At 37.4% G+C, this 16,066-nt stretch overlaps 3 protein-coding genes and 1 non-coding gene across 5 annotated transcripts; 1 reads left to right on the top strand and 3 right to left on the bottom strand.

The window, feature by feature from the left end:
• Positions 1–1,465: 1,465 nt before the first annotated feature.
• LOC103427174 (11S globulin seed storage protein Ana o 2.0101-like) lies at positions 1,466–3,394 on the bottom strand. Its single transcript, XM_008365247.4, has 3 exons — positions 2,958–3,394; positions 2,054–2,771; positions 1,466–1,810 (listed from the first exon to the last, which is right to left on the bottom strand). The coding sequence occupies exons 1-3, from the start codon at positions 3,151–3,153 to the stop codon at positions 1,657–1,659; spliced, it is 1,068 nt and encodes a 355-aa protein (XP_008363469.3). The 5' UTR covers positions 3,154–3,394; the 3' UTR covers positions 1,466–1,656.
• A 2,363-nt stretch (positions 3,395–5,757) lies between these two features.
• TRNAH-GUG (transfer RNA histidin (anticodon GUG)) lies at positions 5,758–5,829 on the bottom strand. Its single transcript has one exon. It is a non-coding gene; the product is annotated as a tRNA-His (tRNA).
• Positions 5,830–6,216: 387 nt separating this feature from the next.
• On the bottom strand, positions 6,217–11,210 carry LOC103421571 (UDP-galactose/UDP-glucose transporter 5B). The gene is made up of 10 exons (XM_008359620.4): positions 10,809–11,210; positions 10,511–10,717; positions 10,359–10,424; positions 9,496–9,594; positions 8,446–8,537; positions 7,811–7,923; positions 7,404–7,492; positions 7,094–7,180; positions 6,928–6,996; positions 6,217–6,841 (listed from the first exon to the last, which is right to left on the bottom strand). Exons 1-10 carry the CDS (start codon positions 10,917–10,919, stop codon positions 6,734–6,736), a joined length of 1,041 nt encoding a protein of 346 aa, XP_008357842.1. The 5' UTR covers positions 10,920–11,210; the 3' UTR covers positions 6,217–6,733.
• A 1,251-nt stretch (positions 11,211–12,461) lies between these two features.
• LOC103427171 (monofunctional riboflavin biosynthesis protein RIBA 3, chloroplastic) lies at positions 12,462–15,630 on the top strand. Of its 2 annotated transcripts, none has more exons than XM_008365242.4 (7): positions 12,462–12,639; positions 12,866–13,196; positions 13,555–13,776; positions 14,061–14,386; positions 14,553–14,682; positions 14,815–15,111; positions 15,228–15,630. In XM_008365242.4, the coding sequence occupies exons 1-7, from the start codon at positions 12,584–12,586 to the stop codon at positions 15,507–15,509; spliced, it is 1,644 nt and encodes a 547-aa protein (XP_008363464.3). In that variant the 5' UTR covers positions 12,462–12,583; the 3' UTR covers positions 15,510–15,630. The 2 variants fall into 2 exon arrangements, with proteins under 2 accessions (XP_008363464.3, XP_070675006.1); XM_070818905.1 differs by having other exon boundaries at positions 12,467–12,639; positions 14,019–14,386.
• The last annotated feature ends 436 nt before the right edge of the window (positions 15,631–16,066 follow it).

The raw sequence follows: 16,066 nt of genomic DNA, 5'->3' as shown, positions 1-16,066 counted from the left end.
GTTCTGACATTGACATGTGTCGTGTTGTGATTGGCTTCTGATGTTGACACGTGTCGCGCTGTGATTGACTTCTGATGTCGACACGTGTCGCATTGTGATTGGCCTTCTGGTTGAAGGGAAGCTCTTCTGGGTCATTGACGGTATAACGTTGACCAGTGTTCAGTAGTTTCGGGATTGGTCAAGTATGGTACAAACAAAGTGAATGAGTTTTACATTCTTTTTTTATTTTCTTTGGAAACAGGGTTGGTGAGTTTAGGTGTTGGGACTCTGGGTGTTAGGGAGAGAACGAGAGTGGTCGGAGATGCAATGCTGATGGGGTTTAGGGATGGAAACTCGTGGAATTAAGATGTTTGGTGTTTCTTTTTGTTTTTCGGGTGGGGTGGCTTCAGAAATATGAGGGACAAAGTTGAAATTTTTGGGAAATTTTTTGGATGTGGGGTGGATTCATAACATTGTGGGCGTCTATAAAACAACCCAAATCTAAATAAAAATAATAATATAAAAACTGGATATTTCGACGGCGACGAAGAGTCGACGGGAAAGGGGCGGAAGGGGATCAGGAGTCCACGGGTCGACGGGAAGGGGGTGGAAGGGGATGAGGATTCGACGGGTCGACGAGAAGAGGTGTGTCAACGACTCAACGGATAGGTGCAAATGACAGAATCCAATCCTACCGCCGTCGTCTTCTTCCCCAAATTAAACAAAAGCTGCAATTCCCCCAAATCAATACAAACCCAACCCTAAAAACCAAATCAAATCACAAAAATAATTGGAAAGAATGGAAATTGGAGAAGTAAACGTCAGATTCTTCAATTGGGGTTTTTGATGGTTGGTTGTATACCCTTTCGTCGGGGCTCTGTTTAATACAAGGAATATTAATGACAAGAGTTTGAAGTTTTGAGTTTTCATGGAAATGATAAAAAGATGTTGTAAGTAAATATTATCAAAATTGATTTTTTTAGAATAAAAATGTGATTTTTTGTTAAAATAAATAGTATCAGAAACTTTTCGTTAAAGTTGTATTAATATATTAAACTATAAACTTCCCATTATGCTCTCAAATTTAAATTTAAAAAATATATATACATATAAGCTGAAATACATAATTTAATTTTCTTATTCAAACAAAATGTTAGTGACTAGTTCCCTTTCACAAACATCATGAACTACCAGAGTACACACAAACGATAATAAGTTGTATTTTTTCTTCTAAATTTATTATTATTAAGGGCGGAGGAAAAGTTCGAAACTATTAAAAGATGGAAGTTCCAAACCAGAGACGCATGGGTAGAAATCAACACTTTATTCATTAAAATATTGGACCATCCTGTAGTCAGTAAAAATTGCAATCTAAATTAATCTATACCCAATTCTCAGAATCTCGAACTTAAAAGCTACACATTCACGGGCCCAAAAAGCCCAAGATAATATCAACATCAAAGACATCCAACATGCATAACACTCATGAAGCAAAAAAGCACCGTCTGAATTAAATGGTTCAAGAAATTGATAGAAAACTTTATACGAAATATGGCAGCTCCAGAAACTAAACCACAAGTCCATAACATATAATACCTAAACCTAATAGCAAAAAGCAATTTTATTTGGAGTCTGGACCATTAAACTAAACTAGCACTGAGCTAAGTCTAAATCTGTTCACTTGGGTGGGGGGAAGAAGATTGCATCACAAGTCCTCTTCGAACGGAAGAGTTTCTCTGTTTCCGAATCCACATTGAACGCAGCCTGGAGCACCTGCGGAGATAGAGCCTTCCAGCACCCAATGCTTCCAGCCAAGTGGGTGAATATCGGGCTGCACGCAAGAAATTAAACGAATCACCAAGATGTTAGGACACCAATCGATAAGCTTTTTTCTGCGAAACATTGCCAACTCTTTCGAATTAAGTAAGTTGTGTGTGTGTGGTGGGATTAATCTATATGTATGCGTGTATTCCAAGCAGCAGGATGTTATAAATGCAGAGAAATATATAGTTCAACTAGCTGAGCCCAAATCAAGAACAACGAAAGCGTAATTAGGCAAGACGAAAAAGCCTACTTGGGCGTAGTGATGATAGAAAACCATTCCAAGCCCTCAGGATCAGCAATCTTTGACACAACAAAGAACCGAGGAACGATGAAGAGATTACCGGCTTTGATGGTAGTTTCCAACACCCTCTTACCGTCGACACCAACAACCTGGACACGGCCGCTGCCCCTAATAATATAAGTCACCTGCAGAGCCGAGTCACAAGAAAATCCAGGGGAGCACATGGCACTCCCGTCCAATCTCACAAGGTCAGCACCGAGCCCAACCTCACCGACCAAAGGAAGGTTTTTGGTATTCAAGACCACAACTCTTCCACCATCCTTAATGTCAACATCCAAGGGAGCCTCTTCGCAGTTCAACGTCATGCCATCGCGGTGTTCCTTCTTTGGCTCGGGCAAGTTAGCTCCGGTAAGCTTGACAATGCCCCTGCCGGACTGCTTGCCAACGAGAGTCTCCACAACACTCTCCTCCAAATCCCATGCCCGACCAACAAACTCGGTTGAGAAGCCGGTGAAAATGGCGTTAGAGCCGTTGAGATAGAAGTCGGTAAACTCCCCCCTCTTGTGAGCTTTTGAAGTGTCGCCCAAGAAAAGAACAACGAACTCGGTGTCCTCCTTGTTGTACCACCAAGTCACAACTCCGAAAGGGAGGGCAATCGCATCACCCTTCTTAACTGGAAGAACCTTCTCTTCCTTCTCCGGGAGGACAATTCCGACTACACCAGAACCTGAACGGACAAAACAAAAATTAATTTAACCCATATGATCTTATTTCATCATAAATTATCGACTGTTTATATATAAAATTCATGATCCAGAAGCAGACAAGCAATCAAATAAACAAATAAGAACAACCCGATCGTTGAAAAATGCCGAAAATCCATAAAATTAAACAGAAAATTCAAAATGTATACCTTGGAGGACATAGGCGACCTGGTTGGAGTCAGAGTACTTGGGGAGAGCGAACCCGTCCTTGTCCAGAGCGAGCTTGGCGGCTCCGATGTTACCTTCACGGAGCATGGGAAGCTCCGACGGGGACCAGGCAAAGTAGGACCCGCCATCGCCGCCGTACACCTTCTTGGCCAACTTGGGTGAAAGATCAAGCTCCATTCTTTGCGATTTTTTTCACGAACCCAGAAAAACCCAAAACCCAAAATCGAGAGCGAAGTGATTGATTGATTGATAGGATGCGATCGAGCGGTGAGGAAGGCGTATGTTGGGGAGTGTATATATAGGGGAGTTGTGCGGGTTTGGAGGTACGACATCCTGTTGGAGAGAGATTAGAGAGGAAGGAGGAAGGAGGTAGAATCTGATGAGGAGAGGGATTGTGAATTCGGATTGGATTAAGGATAATTGGATAGTATGATTCTATCTAATCTTGAAAACATTAATCAGGATTAAAAGAAGATTAGTGGGATAAAACTCTATCTATCTTGCTTTCTTACGATCACTTTGTAACACATACTGATATTCAGACACCTTCACATCCTTATTAATTATTAATTACTGATTTTTTTCAATTAATTCAATTTAATTATTAAGAATTAAAAAGATGCGTAAAAAGTAAAATTAAATATTTGTATAGCTCTGCCATTTGTAATTTGTATAGAAATAGAATTGCTTGGGAGGTAAAGAGATGAAGTTGTCTTTGACGTGTTTATATATAATTGCTATCCCAATTAGTATAAATAATATTTTTTTTACATTTTAAAAAGAATCTAGAATAATAGATTAATGGAGCCGTAGATTAAGTGTGTAACGTGATAATTCAATTATCAATAATTGTCATTAAAAATAATAGTTTATTATTTCCGTTCGTTCATTTTAAATTGCAGAATTGGCTATTCACAGCATAAATAAATAAATAAAGGGGTGTGTGTTATCCACACATCCAATTTTATTTCTTACACATCCTTTATTAATTTATATCTGTTGATTTTCTTCAATTCATTAAATCCGAAGTCGAAAATTAAAAAGATGTATAAAAAGTAAAATAGAGTGTGAATATCATATCCTATAAATAAAATATTAAGCACATGCACAATCGTGCTTGTATCATACATTTGTGTCCCGACCTAAATTACACTTTCATCCTAATGAATATTTAATTCAGCTCAATAGTAAGTTCGTACCTTATTTAATAATTTGTCTAGCTTTTCATAAAAAGAAATAAAATTATTTTATTTGTAAGATGTTTGTAAAGAGTTTAAAAGGAGATATATATTTAGGAAAGCATAAAAGACTTTTTAAAAAAGCAAATAAAAAGATCCAAAATTTAGAATAACTTCACCAAAATTATATAAAGTTGGGAATATATTCACTAATTAGGATGTGACCTGATTTAACAAGGTAATGTAGACACACTATGAATTGTCATCCAAGTATTGCATGGATTGTAAAGAAATACAATGTTAATCTCTTTTCTTCTTTTTTTTCACTTTAGTGGGATACTATTTTTTTACTTAACTGAATATCTTTTATTTTATTTTATTATTATTTAGGTATGGATTTGAAGTGAACATCTAATCCTATGTTGAGTGGTTTATTAGGGGAACACTAAATCCTTTTATGTGTTTAATTTGGAACTTTAAGATGGAGATTTTAGATCTTATCCTTTTGAAATTGAATGTTAGTTTTGAGTACCTTGTCTAAACACATTGATTTGTTTTTTATAATTTGAGACGTGAAATGAAACCAAATCTTGTGAAATGAAATATTTTAATTTGATGGGGATTTTGCACAAATATCATCTGAACTTATAAGCATGCGTGTCAATTCCACTTGAACTTTCAATTTTTAATTTTTAACACCTGGACTCTCTTAACTGTTGGAATCCACCACCTACTTTACTTTTCATCCATTTTGCCGTTAAAACATGTCAAGCGCCTCTAATGTGGAGGGATATTTTTGTCAATTCACTTTCTAGGGCTCGCCAAAATCAATTTGTATGGAGGCTAAAGTCTTCTTTTTTTTTAGTAGCAGTGTTGAAGAGAAATGGAGAAGTTGATTTCGGTTTGATTTTGGTAAGGGTTGTTGAAGAATTGAAGTGAAACTTGTACAAAAATCAAGTCGAGTTTTCAATTAAGCCAGTAGGTGGGTGCGTGGTTCATCTTTATTTATTCAAATATTAATTTTTCAAACTCTTATGAAGGGAATTGCTGAACTATTTTCGTCGTTATATTGACTCAGGCAGTATTATTTTGGAGTTAATTTGATTCTAGCTAGCCTCGTGAAGTTCTTTGATGAAAATATCCCTACGGGTAACATGTTTTAACAACAAAATGATGGTAAGTAACGTAGGTGGTATATTCTAATAGTTAAGAGAGCCCAGGTGGTAAAAAAATAAAAAATAAAAGTTCATGTGGTATGTTTACAACTTCATATGGTACTTGCGCAACTGTAATTTGATCAATTATAGACCTTTCATTTACATGGGATCACATCCAATATGTAAAAAAACAAAAGTTTATTTCGATAGCGTAACAAAACAAGAGCTCGTAAAAATAATATTTGAAATTATAGGTTCAAGTCATGGAAGTATCTTTATATTCAAAGTCATCTGATTCTGAAGTATTAAAAAAAATCGGGAAACTCACATTCAGGTTGTAATCTATAACTACAGTCTACAAACAAAGCAACGTAATTACAATTCTGTTTTTTTTATTAACAAAAAACAAAAAACAAAAAACAGAAAACAAAAACTTTAAAAAGCTTTGTGGCTGCTGGGATTCGAGCCCAGGTCTCCACGGCCACAACGTGGAATTCTTACCACTAAACTACAGCCACTTTGTTGTCCAAAGTTGTGGACTTTTAGTATAAGTAGGAAAAAGTCGGTCGATCAAATCGCAACGTACAAGTGGTGTGGTATAGTATAGGAACTACATTAGCCGAAGATTAGTCTGTTCTTAATGTGTTGTGGGACATAACATTATAGCTAGACTCGATATTATGATTACAATCTACTTGGGTTTTTCTATTTCTTTCTCCTAATAATTAATAAATTCGCATATAATACACGTATTGTAAACATATGCACGTATGTTTCACGTACTATACCCGTTCCATATTTTACTAACCATGCAATATACAACACTGATGAAATCCAACTTTTCAAATCTGTCTGAGCTTCCCTTGGGAGAACAAAGATACGTTAATCACATGAAGAAACCGAAACAACCACCAAAAAAATCATACAATTTAAAAACCATCATCATCCCTAATCGAAACAGTAAACCAATTATTCTTACAATCCTAATTAAGCTTGGGTCACACAGGAAGAGAAAGAAAATACTCCAGAGCATCCAAGACTTTCTTCTCCTTTTTTGTTCTTCCAGTTCTCCTCTCGAACGAAATGTTGCTTGCGCAGTTGCATTATACATTTTCGAGCCATGTATTCAAAACATGTATAAGAATAAAACGAAACATTCTTGTTTCTTTAGTTAGTCTATGATTAATCCTCTCTATGGAGACGTAGGCCTCCAAGAATCTTCAGTCTCCAATGAGACTTCTTGCGTGCGGTATGCACGCTGTGTGGTCTAGACTCTAGAGTATATTTAGATCAATTTCACTGCATCGAAGGCCTGTTCGCAGGTTGCAGCTTGACAATTGTAAAACCAAAGCTGCCCATTGGTCAAAGTTAGAGGCAGGTACCTGGTCCGACATACTGTGGCAACCGTTAACCCAAACACTATCAAGGGATCGCCTTCACTGGACTCGAAGCTCCATTCTGAATTTGCTGGGAAGGCGAAGGATTCGTTCTCAAGAAGCTTTTCGCATATAGGGAACCAAAGACAATAGCCTGGTCATTGTAACAAAAGTGGCGTTATTGGGCTTGGGGAAACAGACAACAAAGCAAAAAATTACTAGGTTGAGGTTGAGGCTTACGGCTCCCATCCACTGTTCCCAGCTAAGGGGGTGCGAAAACCACAAGCATGATAACATAATGCTGGCCAGCTTCAATACCAAAGAGAAAGAGATGCCAATAATTAGAAGCACTAATAACTGAGAAGTGGGAATGCTTACAAGGATTATTTTGGAGAGTTCGGGTTACCTGTCTTGTGGTCATTATTGTGGCAAATGTAAGAGCACCAAAAGTGCGAATTGTGTAAGAAATAAAAAACTGGCTCGCTGTTGCTACCTGCAACACAAACTACTTGTAAATCATGAAGGAAAAGAAACGGGAAACAAAACACAGGGGAAAAGACGAAATAAGAAAAAGAAAAACTTGGCACAATGGGAAAGAAAAACTTAAACAATGGACACAAGCATTAGAAAAATTAGAAGCATCTGCTAAAATAAATACAAAGTAATTATACAGATAACATTAACAGATCCCATAATCAGAAGGAAATATCTCTTACAGTGGAAAGCAATGCAATGTCGAAGAAACAACCATTGTGACTAGCAACAAAATGAATTGCCGGCAGAAGTTGCCCTTGTAGTAGAAGACCTGAAAGTTTGGCAGAATCAATAACTCATCCCTAAAAGGCAAGATAATGCTAATTGTGGGTAGAAACAACCATTGTAAGTACAGCATTGTAGTAACACTCACAACCTTCAAGCAGGCACACAAACACATGCTTGGATAGCTTTGAAGTTAGATTAGAGGCAAGATAATGATACGAAATCCACAACATAAATTGTGACAACATATAAACACCAAATCCTGTTAAGGAGTATGAAGCATACCCAACCACACTACGAAATATCCCTCTGTGTGATTAACATAACTACTTATGGAGCAACAAGACTAGAAAAAGAATCTTACCTGTCATGCTGAGAACACAAGAACAGAACGTGGTGTAAAATATTTGATTGTGTATCTCCATATCATATCCCTTAAATAGCTTATCTTGGAACGTGCTTGTAAAGCCATCAAACCTATTAGACAGAGAAACGAGCTTCTAAATGTATAAAATTTTGGTTCCAAGTATCTCATTGCTTTTTTTATTGGTCAAGTTCTCAGTAAAAAGGAAAATAGACAAATGCAAAATCACCCACACTCGGTGCACTCATAATCAATTACAAGGGAGAAAACTTTAAACTACTTGTTTTTGTAAGAAAACTTTAAACTACTTGTTTTTGTATGTTTTGCTTCCGTAATGTAGCATTTATATCATTGTAAGCAATTAGCTTAACAGAGCTGCGTTGGTATCATAAATTATTGTTATCCTAGCAACTAAGCATCAAGACTTGGAGATGAAGTTAGATGGCACACTTTATCATAGTAACAATTTTGGGTGTATTAATATCTTTGAATTGGTAGAAGTGCATTTAGCATGTTCATCTTAGCAGCTAGCAACAAGTTTTTTTTTTTTTTTTTCTTTTTGGTAAAGAGCAACAAGTTATTTGTAGATAAATCATAACCAGTCAATATAATAAACAGAGGGTTCAATATAATACCCAAGATAACCAATCATAAGAGAAATGCCCCAGATGGTATTTTCTCTTCCTCTACCGTATATATCAGATGGACCAATGTCCGCAGATCCTGCCTACATTCAAAACGCAAACAATTAGTTCTATTTTGAATCAAAGAACTACATTTTGCTCATCAGAATCTGTCAAGATTTCAGAGTCAGATTCGTGAACATAAGGAATTTCCTCTAATAAATTATACCATTTCGAAACAAGCAAAGGAGTATTCATATATGCCGTTCCTAAAAAATAGAACCTTATAGATATTAGGCCCACCGTATTTATTGTCAAATGCCCTCACAGAGTGAGTGCGTACATAAGATACTCAAGTGTGGTAAGTCAAAGGTGCATGGCAGTGTCACCACACTAAGATATGAATGAAGCTAGCATGCAAGCTGCAATCACCCCATTGATTGTAATAAACAACCAGAACTGGAACGAACTTTGGCTTGGAAACTGAGAGATGGTAATTCTGGTAGCTCTATGGCCAAATATGAAACTAAATGGGAAATGCTTGAATTAATAGTTATTCCATTTAGACAATAATTTCACTGAGCACCATAAAGAAGCCATTGTTCAAAACACTTGGAAGGCAAAAGTGTACTTATATGTATTCTCATTTTGCAGGAGATTCTAAGAGTAGCATGCTGACATTTGTTAAAAGTTCCCAATGTACCATCATCCAAGAAGGTGTTTCTAGCTCTAGTTTTGGATGAGCTTCTCTCAATTATGTCTGGTAATAGAATAGGGTGGCTTGCTCTAACCAAGACTCCACTTTTTGCTCCATCCTTGGAGCGTATGAATTTCCTGGAATGTATATAGACCAAAAGAGGGAATGCAGGGATAGAAATAGGAATTATAGTACCATTGGAAGGAGGGCACGCCAGACAGGGAAAGCTAAATCAGAGACTACGGTCACTTATGAGTATTACAAAGTGGTAGCATGCTAACAATTAATACCACTTTTCAAATACAATCACACCTCAGTGGAAAATTTTAAGGAATTCAACAGGGAATCAGAGCCAAGGACCATACCGGATATAGAATGAATATTGAACAACCCACTGTCACTAGAAATGCCAGAAAATAGTGTGGTACCCTATATTTCTTTTGCATAATGATAGTGCCCCAAACCTGCATACAAAATAACCGTGTGAACTGGCAAACCAACCTCATGAAAAAGATACTGAAGTAACTAACAATATTCTCAATTAGCCTCTTCACTTATAGGTCTCACCTCAAGCCCAACTTTCACAAGCTCAAACATTTGGAACTCACTAATCAATCAAGCATGTACATCAACTCTTGCCCTTGCATTGACATCAAAGGTTTAGTGCCTATTTTGTTCGCCCTAAACTGCTAACTGTATAGTTCAATATGGACCTTCCCATCTAATGGGTTTAATTTTTTGCATCAGCGGTTCATTTTGTATTATTTTTAACATGAAATACCACATTTGCAGATACACTAATATTACGCATTATCCCCTACCAAAAAAATATTAGCCATATATGGGGTCAACCTTTTTGTTTTGGGGCATATTCAAATCAACACCATGGTTGATGACTTCTTACAGGCACCTAGAATGCTAGAGACATACAGTTAACATATGAACCAATCTTCCACAGCTCCACCTGCCACATCCTTCCTCATAAAACTAAAAGCTTGGATCTTAAATACTCCAAAATTACAGATGGTTATAATTCAAAAGAGATGGCTATTGAGAAAAACTCATTACTCGTGCAAATGTAGCCATTTTTCTTATAGTTTGAAACTCCGAATTCGAACAAAATGTTACTCCTCTTGACAATTAAACATAAAAAAGATTAACCAACAGATAAAACTACTCACAAATAGTACAATGAAGCACCATAACTGATCGAACTGTATTTTCTTACCATCACTGGTATCATCTTGGCGCATTTCGCAAGCGTTTGAACTGGAAAGCTGACGTATTTGAGAGCCTGCGGTCACCAAAATGTACGAAATCAATGGGAAAAAACCAATAAAAATTACACATTCTGCAAAAATTAAAGGCCGCAGCTCTCACCTCATACTGACATGTCGTGGTTAGTATGTTTGAAATCGATACGAGGCCATACTTGTAAACCGGAGCAACAGGATCCAGAGCCTTCTTTCTGGCCCACAAAACTCCGGCGGAGACCGCCGACGTCGTGATGCGGTTGCAGAAGACGAGGAAAAGCGAGTACTTGAAAAACGCCTTGTCGTCGCCGTACGGCACTCTCATGATCTTCTCCTGCAAGAAATCGAAGCAAAAGATTCAACATTTCTGCCGCGAAAACGGAGATCGATTCGAAGAATTGGAGAAATGCCAGGGAATTAGGGACCTGGAGAACGCCGTAGGTGACGAGCGTGGTCATGATTCCGGCCACTGCAAAAACCCCTTTCCACAGCTTGCTCGGCTGTGGAGCGCCCGGCAACGGCGTCGTTTCGGCCATAGCACGATCGCGAAGATGTAGCTGATGGAGCTCGCCTGGGAACTTGTGACAATACGGTGCCGTTAGGTCGCCGGAGAAATGGTGCGGGGCCCGAGGATTGGGGATCAAATAGAGCAGGAGAGAGCTAGGGGACACGTGGCGGAATTAGCAGTGGCAGCGAGCAGCGTAACGGAATCGTCGGCGGCGACTTCTCTCTGTTATGTGTGTTGTGTGGAAGACTGTCGTTCCCCTGGCTTTTGAAAAGTGTGGACACGTCAGCAGCCTCCTCCCTCCATGAGGTCCCAAAAGACTGGATGCCTTTCCAACTTGACCTTTTTTAGGAAATCTGGAAATAATTTATTTTTTTTAAGGAACTTAATGCTTCATGTACTATTTATTTCAAAAAAAAATTATATTTTTATACTAAAATATCAATATTGATACTGTTTATTCTATCTTTTATTTTATCCTTATAGTTTAAAATTAAAATTTTCAAATTTTTTTCATTAATTTTTTTTTTTAATAAGCAAGGAAAAATCTGAAAATGTTTATTCTTCTACAGTGCAAGAGCAAGATCGACCGTTTATTTGGTCAGAAAAATAATTTTACAGATGATTTATTAACGCGATGTAATAATATTTGAACGTTGTCTGTAAGGGGGTGAGCGACATGACAATTATCATCATTGTAAATTGGCGCAGGATGGTCGGAAACTGTTCTATAAAATTGAAATTGTTGATTCTGTTATGTTTATTGTGAAATTAATTTTAGTTTCTTTTTATTGGGCATCTAGCCGTTGTTACCCAAATTTTTTTTTTATAGCTTTTCATCTTGTTATTGTTTTCAGTGTAATTTATGAATTTCATATGTCACATCTTATTTATTTTGTTTTTTTATTGACGATCATTTTGTTGATTAAAATTTGTGTTCGTGATATTTGAATTTAATATTCAGTATTACGGTTTAATAGTATTCCTCATCACTTAGAAATGAAAAGTTTTAGGTTTGAATCTCATGAATGACGAATTTGATACCAAATTAGGTTGTCCATTATGTGGCTTAACCGAACTCCTTCTCTCCCTAATATAAAAATATCAATGTACCAAAAAAAAAATTTCAACAAAATAAAGATAAAATGCCGATTAAATCAAATAGTCATATTCATTACACAAAATTTATTAATTAAGTTTTTTAGTAGTTTATCCTAACTTTCGTTGCTTATTCTCTTATTTTTATCCTTTGAAACCAAACTAAACTATAATTATTTTTCTAGATCAAGATTATAATTTGTTTTAAAAGAGTTTTAACCAAACACGTCCGGTACTGCTCATTTTAACAAAAAATCATATTTTTACTCATTTTCATTAAAACTCAAAGTTTTCAAGCAATTTTCATTAATTTTCATTTGTTTTAAAACAAATCCAACTGATCCCTTTTTTTTTTCTTTCTATTTTGTCGTCAACAAAGTAACCAAAAAGCCCTACACACGTACATAAATAATGTGGCTCACAATTCCGTACAAAATTACTCAAGTTTTGGATAACTCCTCTGGTTGCAAAAGTTTGCAAAACACATCCACAACTAGAGGTCGTCTTTTGTCCCTTCATGCAGTACACGTAAATACGCAACTTCTGCGTTTGCCAAAACAACAACTACAGAAGACAAGAAGTTGAAGTCTCCTGTTCATGGACTCTGCTCTAGCTCCTCACCCCCTCTTCCCTCATATCCTCTCTAGCTCGAGGTACGCTTTCTCCGTCTCTTTTTTTTTTTTTATTCAACAACTATCGTCCATAAGATCCTCATTCTCGTTGTTTTTGAGACATCAGTGATGTTTACTTATTTATATTGATTAATTACTATCGTTTATGAGATATGAATTTTGAGTTTTGTCCGACAAAGTGGAGACTGGATATCACCAGACCAACACTCTCCCGTTGTTTTTGTTAACGTGGGTGATTATGTCGCAGCTTGCATCGATCTCTCGCAGTTCGTCAATGTCTGTTCCGGCAGAGGTGGTTAAATCCGACTTGTTGGGCTATTGGGGTGTCTGGAAGTAGTGTTGGAGCAGCTGGGAATAACCTCTTTGGTGATGCTAATTATTTGAAGGGGAGTGAAAATGGTTCTCTGTTGGGTGGGTTAGATGAGTCAGCTTCGGCAGGACCATTTGGGACGTTGGATGCGGAGATCACACCGGAGACCGTTGATTTCTTTGTTAGTGATGCTGATGGTGACCCTGATTGCCCATCTGACGGCTACTCTTCCATAGAGCAGGCGCTTAACACATTCCGCCAAGGAAAGGTTAGGACTAATTAATCTTGGCTTGTTTGGAAGTGTTTTTAAACTCATTGAAAGCGCTTTTGTTGAAAATGTTTTTGAAACCGTAGTAAAAACACAAGTGAATCTTGGAAAAATACTTGAAGTGCTTTTTGAAAGATGCACATAACTATGCTTCTTCTAAAAAGTGCCTCAAATGCTTTTGGAATCCAAAAACATTTTTCCTAAAACCGCTTTCGGTAATTTTAAAAACAATTCCAACGAGCGTTAATTTATATATACTAGTAGCTAATACTTGTGCTACTGATGCACCTCTTAACAATTGGTGCATTTTATGTGAACTGCAACTGATTTGTTTCTTCCTTTTCTCTTGTACGTTTAGTTTGTGATTGTTGTAGATGATGAAAATGGGGAAGTTGAAGGAAACCTAGTCATGGCCGCGTCGTTTGCGAACCCGAAAAACGTAGCGTTCATGATCAAGCAGGGGTCTGGGATTGTTTCAGTAGGCATGATGGAGGAGGATCTTGAAAGATTGGAGCTTCCTCTCATGTCACCGGAGACTGAAGATGAAGACTCTTCTGCTCCCACATTCACAATCACAGTGGTAATAATGCTTTAGCATTGCCTCAGAATACTCCTTAGATCTATGTTACTAAGAGTTTTGGGCCGCAAAGGAGTTTCAACTGACATTATTTTTGTGCGTGACAGTCACACTGTCACATGGTGTTACTAATTTACGTGTTATAATATGAATGAATAATAAAGTTGATATGTCATGAACATGAAATATCGTATTAGTAAATAGATTTATATGTTATAACATAAGTGGGTCGATTTGTTTTGAAGGGCTTACTTTGTGAATGGCCTTCTTTTTTCTTGGTTTTAAAGGATGCAAAAGTTGGAACATCAACCGGAGTCTCAGCTGCAGACAGGGCAAAAACTGTGGCTGCTCTTTCATCTAATGAGTCTAAACCGGAGGACTTCAGAAGGCCTGGCCATGTGTTTCCCCTCAAGTACCGAAATGGCGGGGTTCTTAGGAGAGCCGGTCACACTGAGGCTTCGGTTGATCTCGTTGTTCTGGCCGGCTTAAGGCCGGTGTCTGTTCTTTCAGCAGTAGTTGACGCCGATGACGGCTCTATGGCCTCTTTGTCCAATTTGAGGACATTGTCTCTGGAGCATTCCATTCCAATTGTCTCCATTACTGATTTGATCAGGTAATAATAATCCAACTCAATCGTAAATTCTAGAATTTTGTAGCTCAAGTAGTTAAGAGCGTTTACTTTTGAGCGAGATTATGTGTTTGGATATCTCATCCCACCGCATCGCTTGTATCAATAGACAAAAAAGGGAGCCTCAAGAACAAATGTATTATGCCAACAGGTACAGGAGAAAGAGGGAAAAATTAGTTGAAAGAAAAGCCGTTTCGCGTCTACCTACGAAATGGGGTCTATTTCAAGCCTATTGCTATCGCTCGAAGCTAGACGGAACAGAACATGTTGCAGTTGTAAAGGTATGAACAAACCTAACCCTTCTTATTTTCTTGTGCAAAAACGAGAAGGTGTTCATTTGGCATGTTACAGCGAACTGCAACATTTTTTTGTACCGATCGACTTTTTCTGCTAAAGCTAATGAACATCAACAGGGAAGCATTGGAAATGGACAAGATGTGCTAGTAAGAGTGCATTCGGAGTGTTTAACAGGAGATATTTTCGGATCAGCGCGGTGCGACTGTGGAAACCAGTTGGATTTGGCAATGCAGCTAATCGAACAAGCCGGTCGAGGAGTCGTTGTGTACCTCAGAGGTCATGAAGGAAGAGGCATTGGTCTAGGCCACAAACTTCAAGCCTATAATCTGCAGGATCAAGGCCATGACACCGTCCAGGCCAACATAGAACTCGGACTAGCTGTTGATTCTCGTGAATATGGGATTGGTGCCCAGGTTAGTTTCACTTATATTGTCAGACTGTGAATTTCGACCGCACATAAAATAACATTTTTCGGAAAGTGCACAGACTCTGTGACTTACTATACGATTGTTTGAATAATTTTGAGCAGATATTGAGAGACATAGGGGTCCGAACGATGAGGCTAATGACGAACAACCCGGCAAAGTTCACCGGTCTAAAGGGATACGGGTTGGCCGTGGTCGGGAGGGTTCCGGTTTTGACACCAATCACAGAGGAAAACAAGACCTACTTGGAAACAAAAAGAACAAAGATGGGACATGTTTACGGTTCTGATATTCAAGGACTTTCAGATGGATTGTTCATCAACCCTAATGTAAATGACCAAGGTCTGCCGGAATCAGGAAATACCGAAGATTCAAATTATACGTAGCTGTCACACATGTACAGATATTTAAGGATTTATTTTTTTGTGCCACAGAGAGTAATTCATTGATTTTGTTATTGATTCCACAATCATTTTCTATTTATTTATGGGGATGATTATAACGGAACTAGCCCTTTGTTTAGTAGTATTTTTGTCCGCAATGTCGGATTAGAATATATGTCAATATTAAATAATATTAATATCAACCATAATAATTAATGAACTTATTATTCAAGCGATAAACATACATCTTGAAATTTGATTACTACAGCTACTTACAAGAGTGTCATTGATAAGGTCCATAACAAATTGTCCTTGGGGAACAATAGACTGCTTACTTTTGAGTTGTATACTAAGGAATGTTTAGAACTGGTTTTGAAAGAGCTAAACGTGTTTCATGAAACCTCTCTGCCTTCGTTTGATAGAAAAATATAAAAGTATTTTTGCGTCACCAAAGTTTTTTTTAGAGCCCTAAACCCTATCATATTTTATACATAGATTGATTAAGTTCATAAAAAAGATAAATAAGACAAAATGAATAAGTACTTACCTATAGGAAGCAC

Source organism: Malus domestica, chromosome 03, assembly GCF_042453785.1.
Source record: "Malus domestica chromosome 03, GDT2T_hap1".
NCBI classification, from domain to species: Eukaryota; Viridiplantae; Streptophyta; class Magnoliopsida; order Rosales; family Rosaceae; genus Malus; species Malus domestica.
This window is presented reverse-complemented; position numbering and strand designations above follow the sequence as displayed.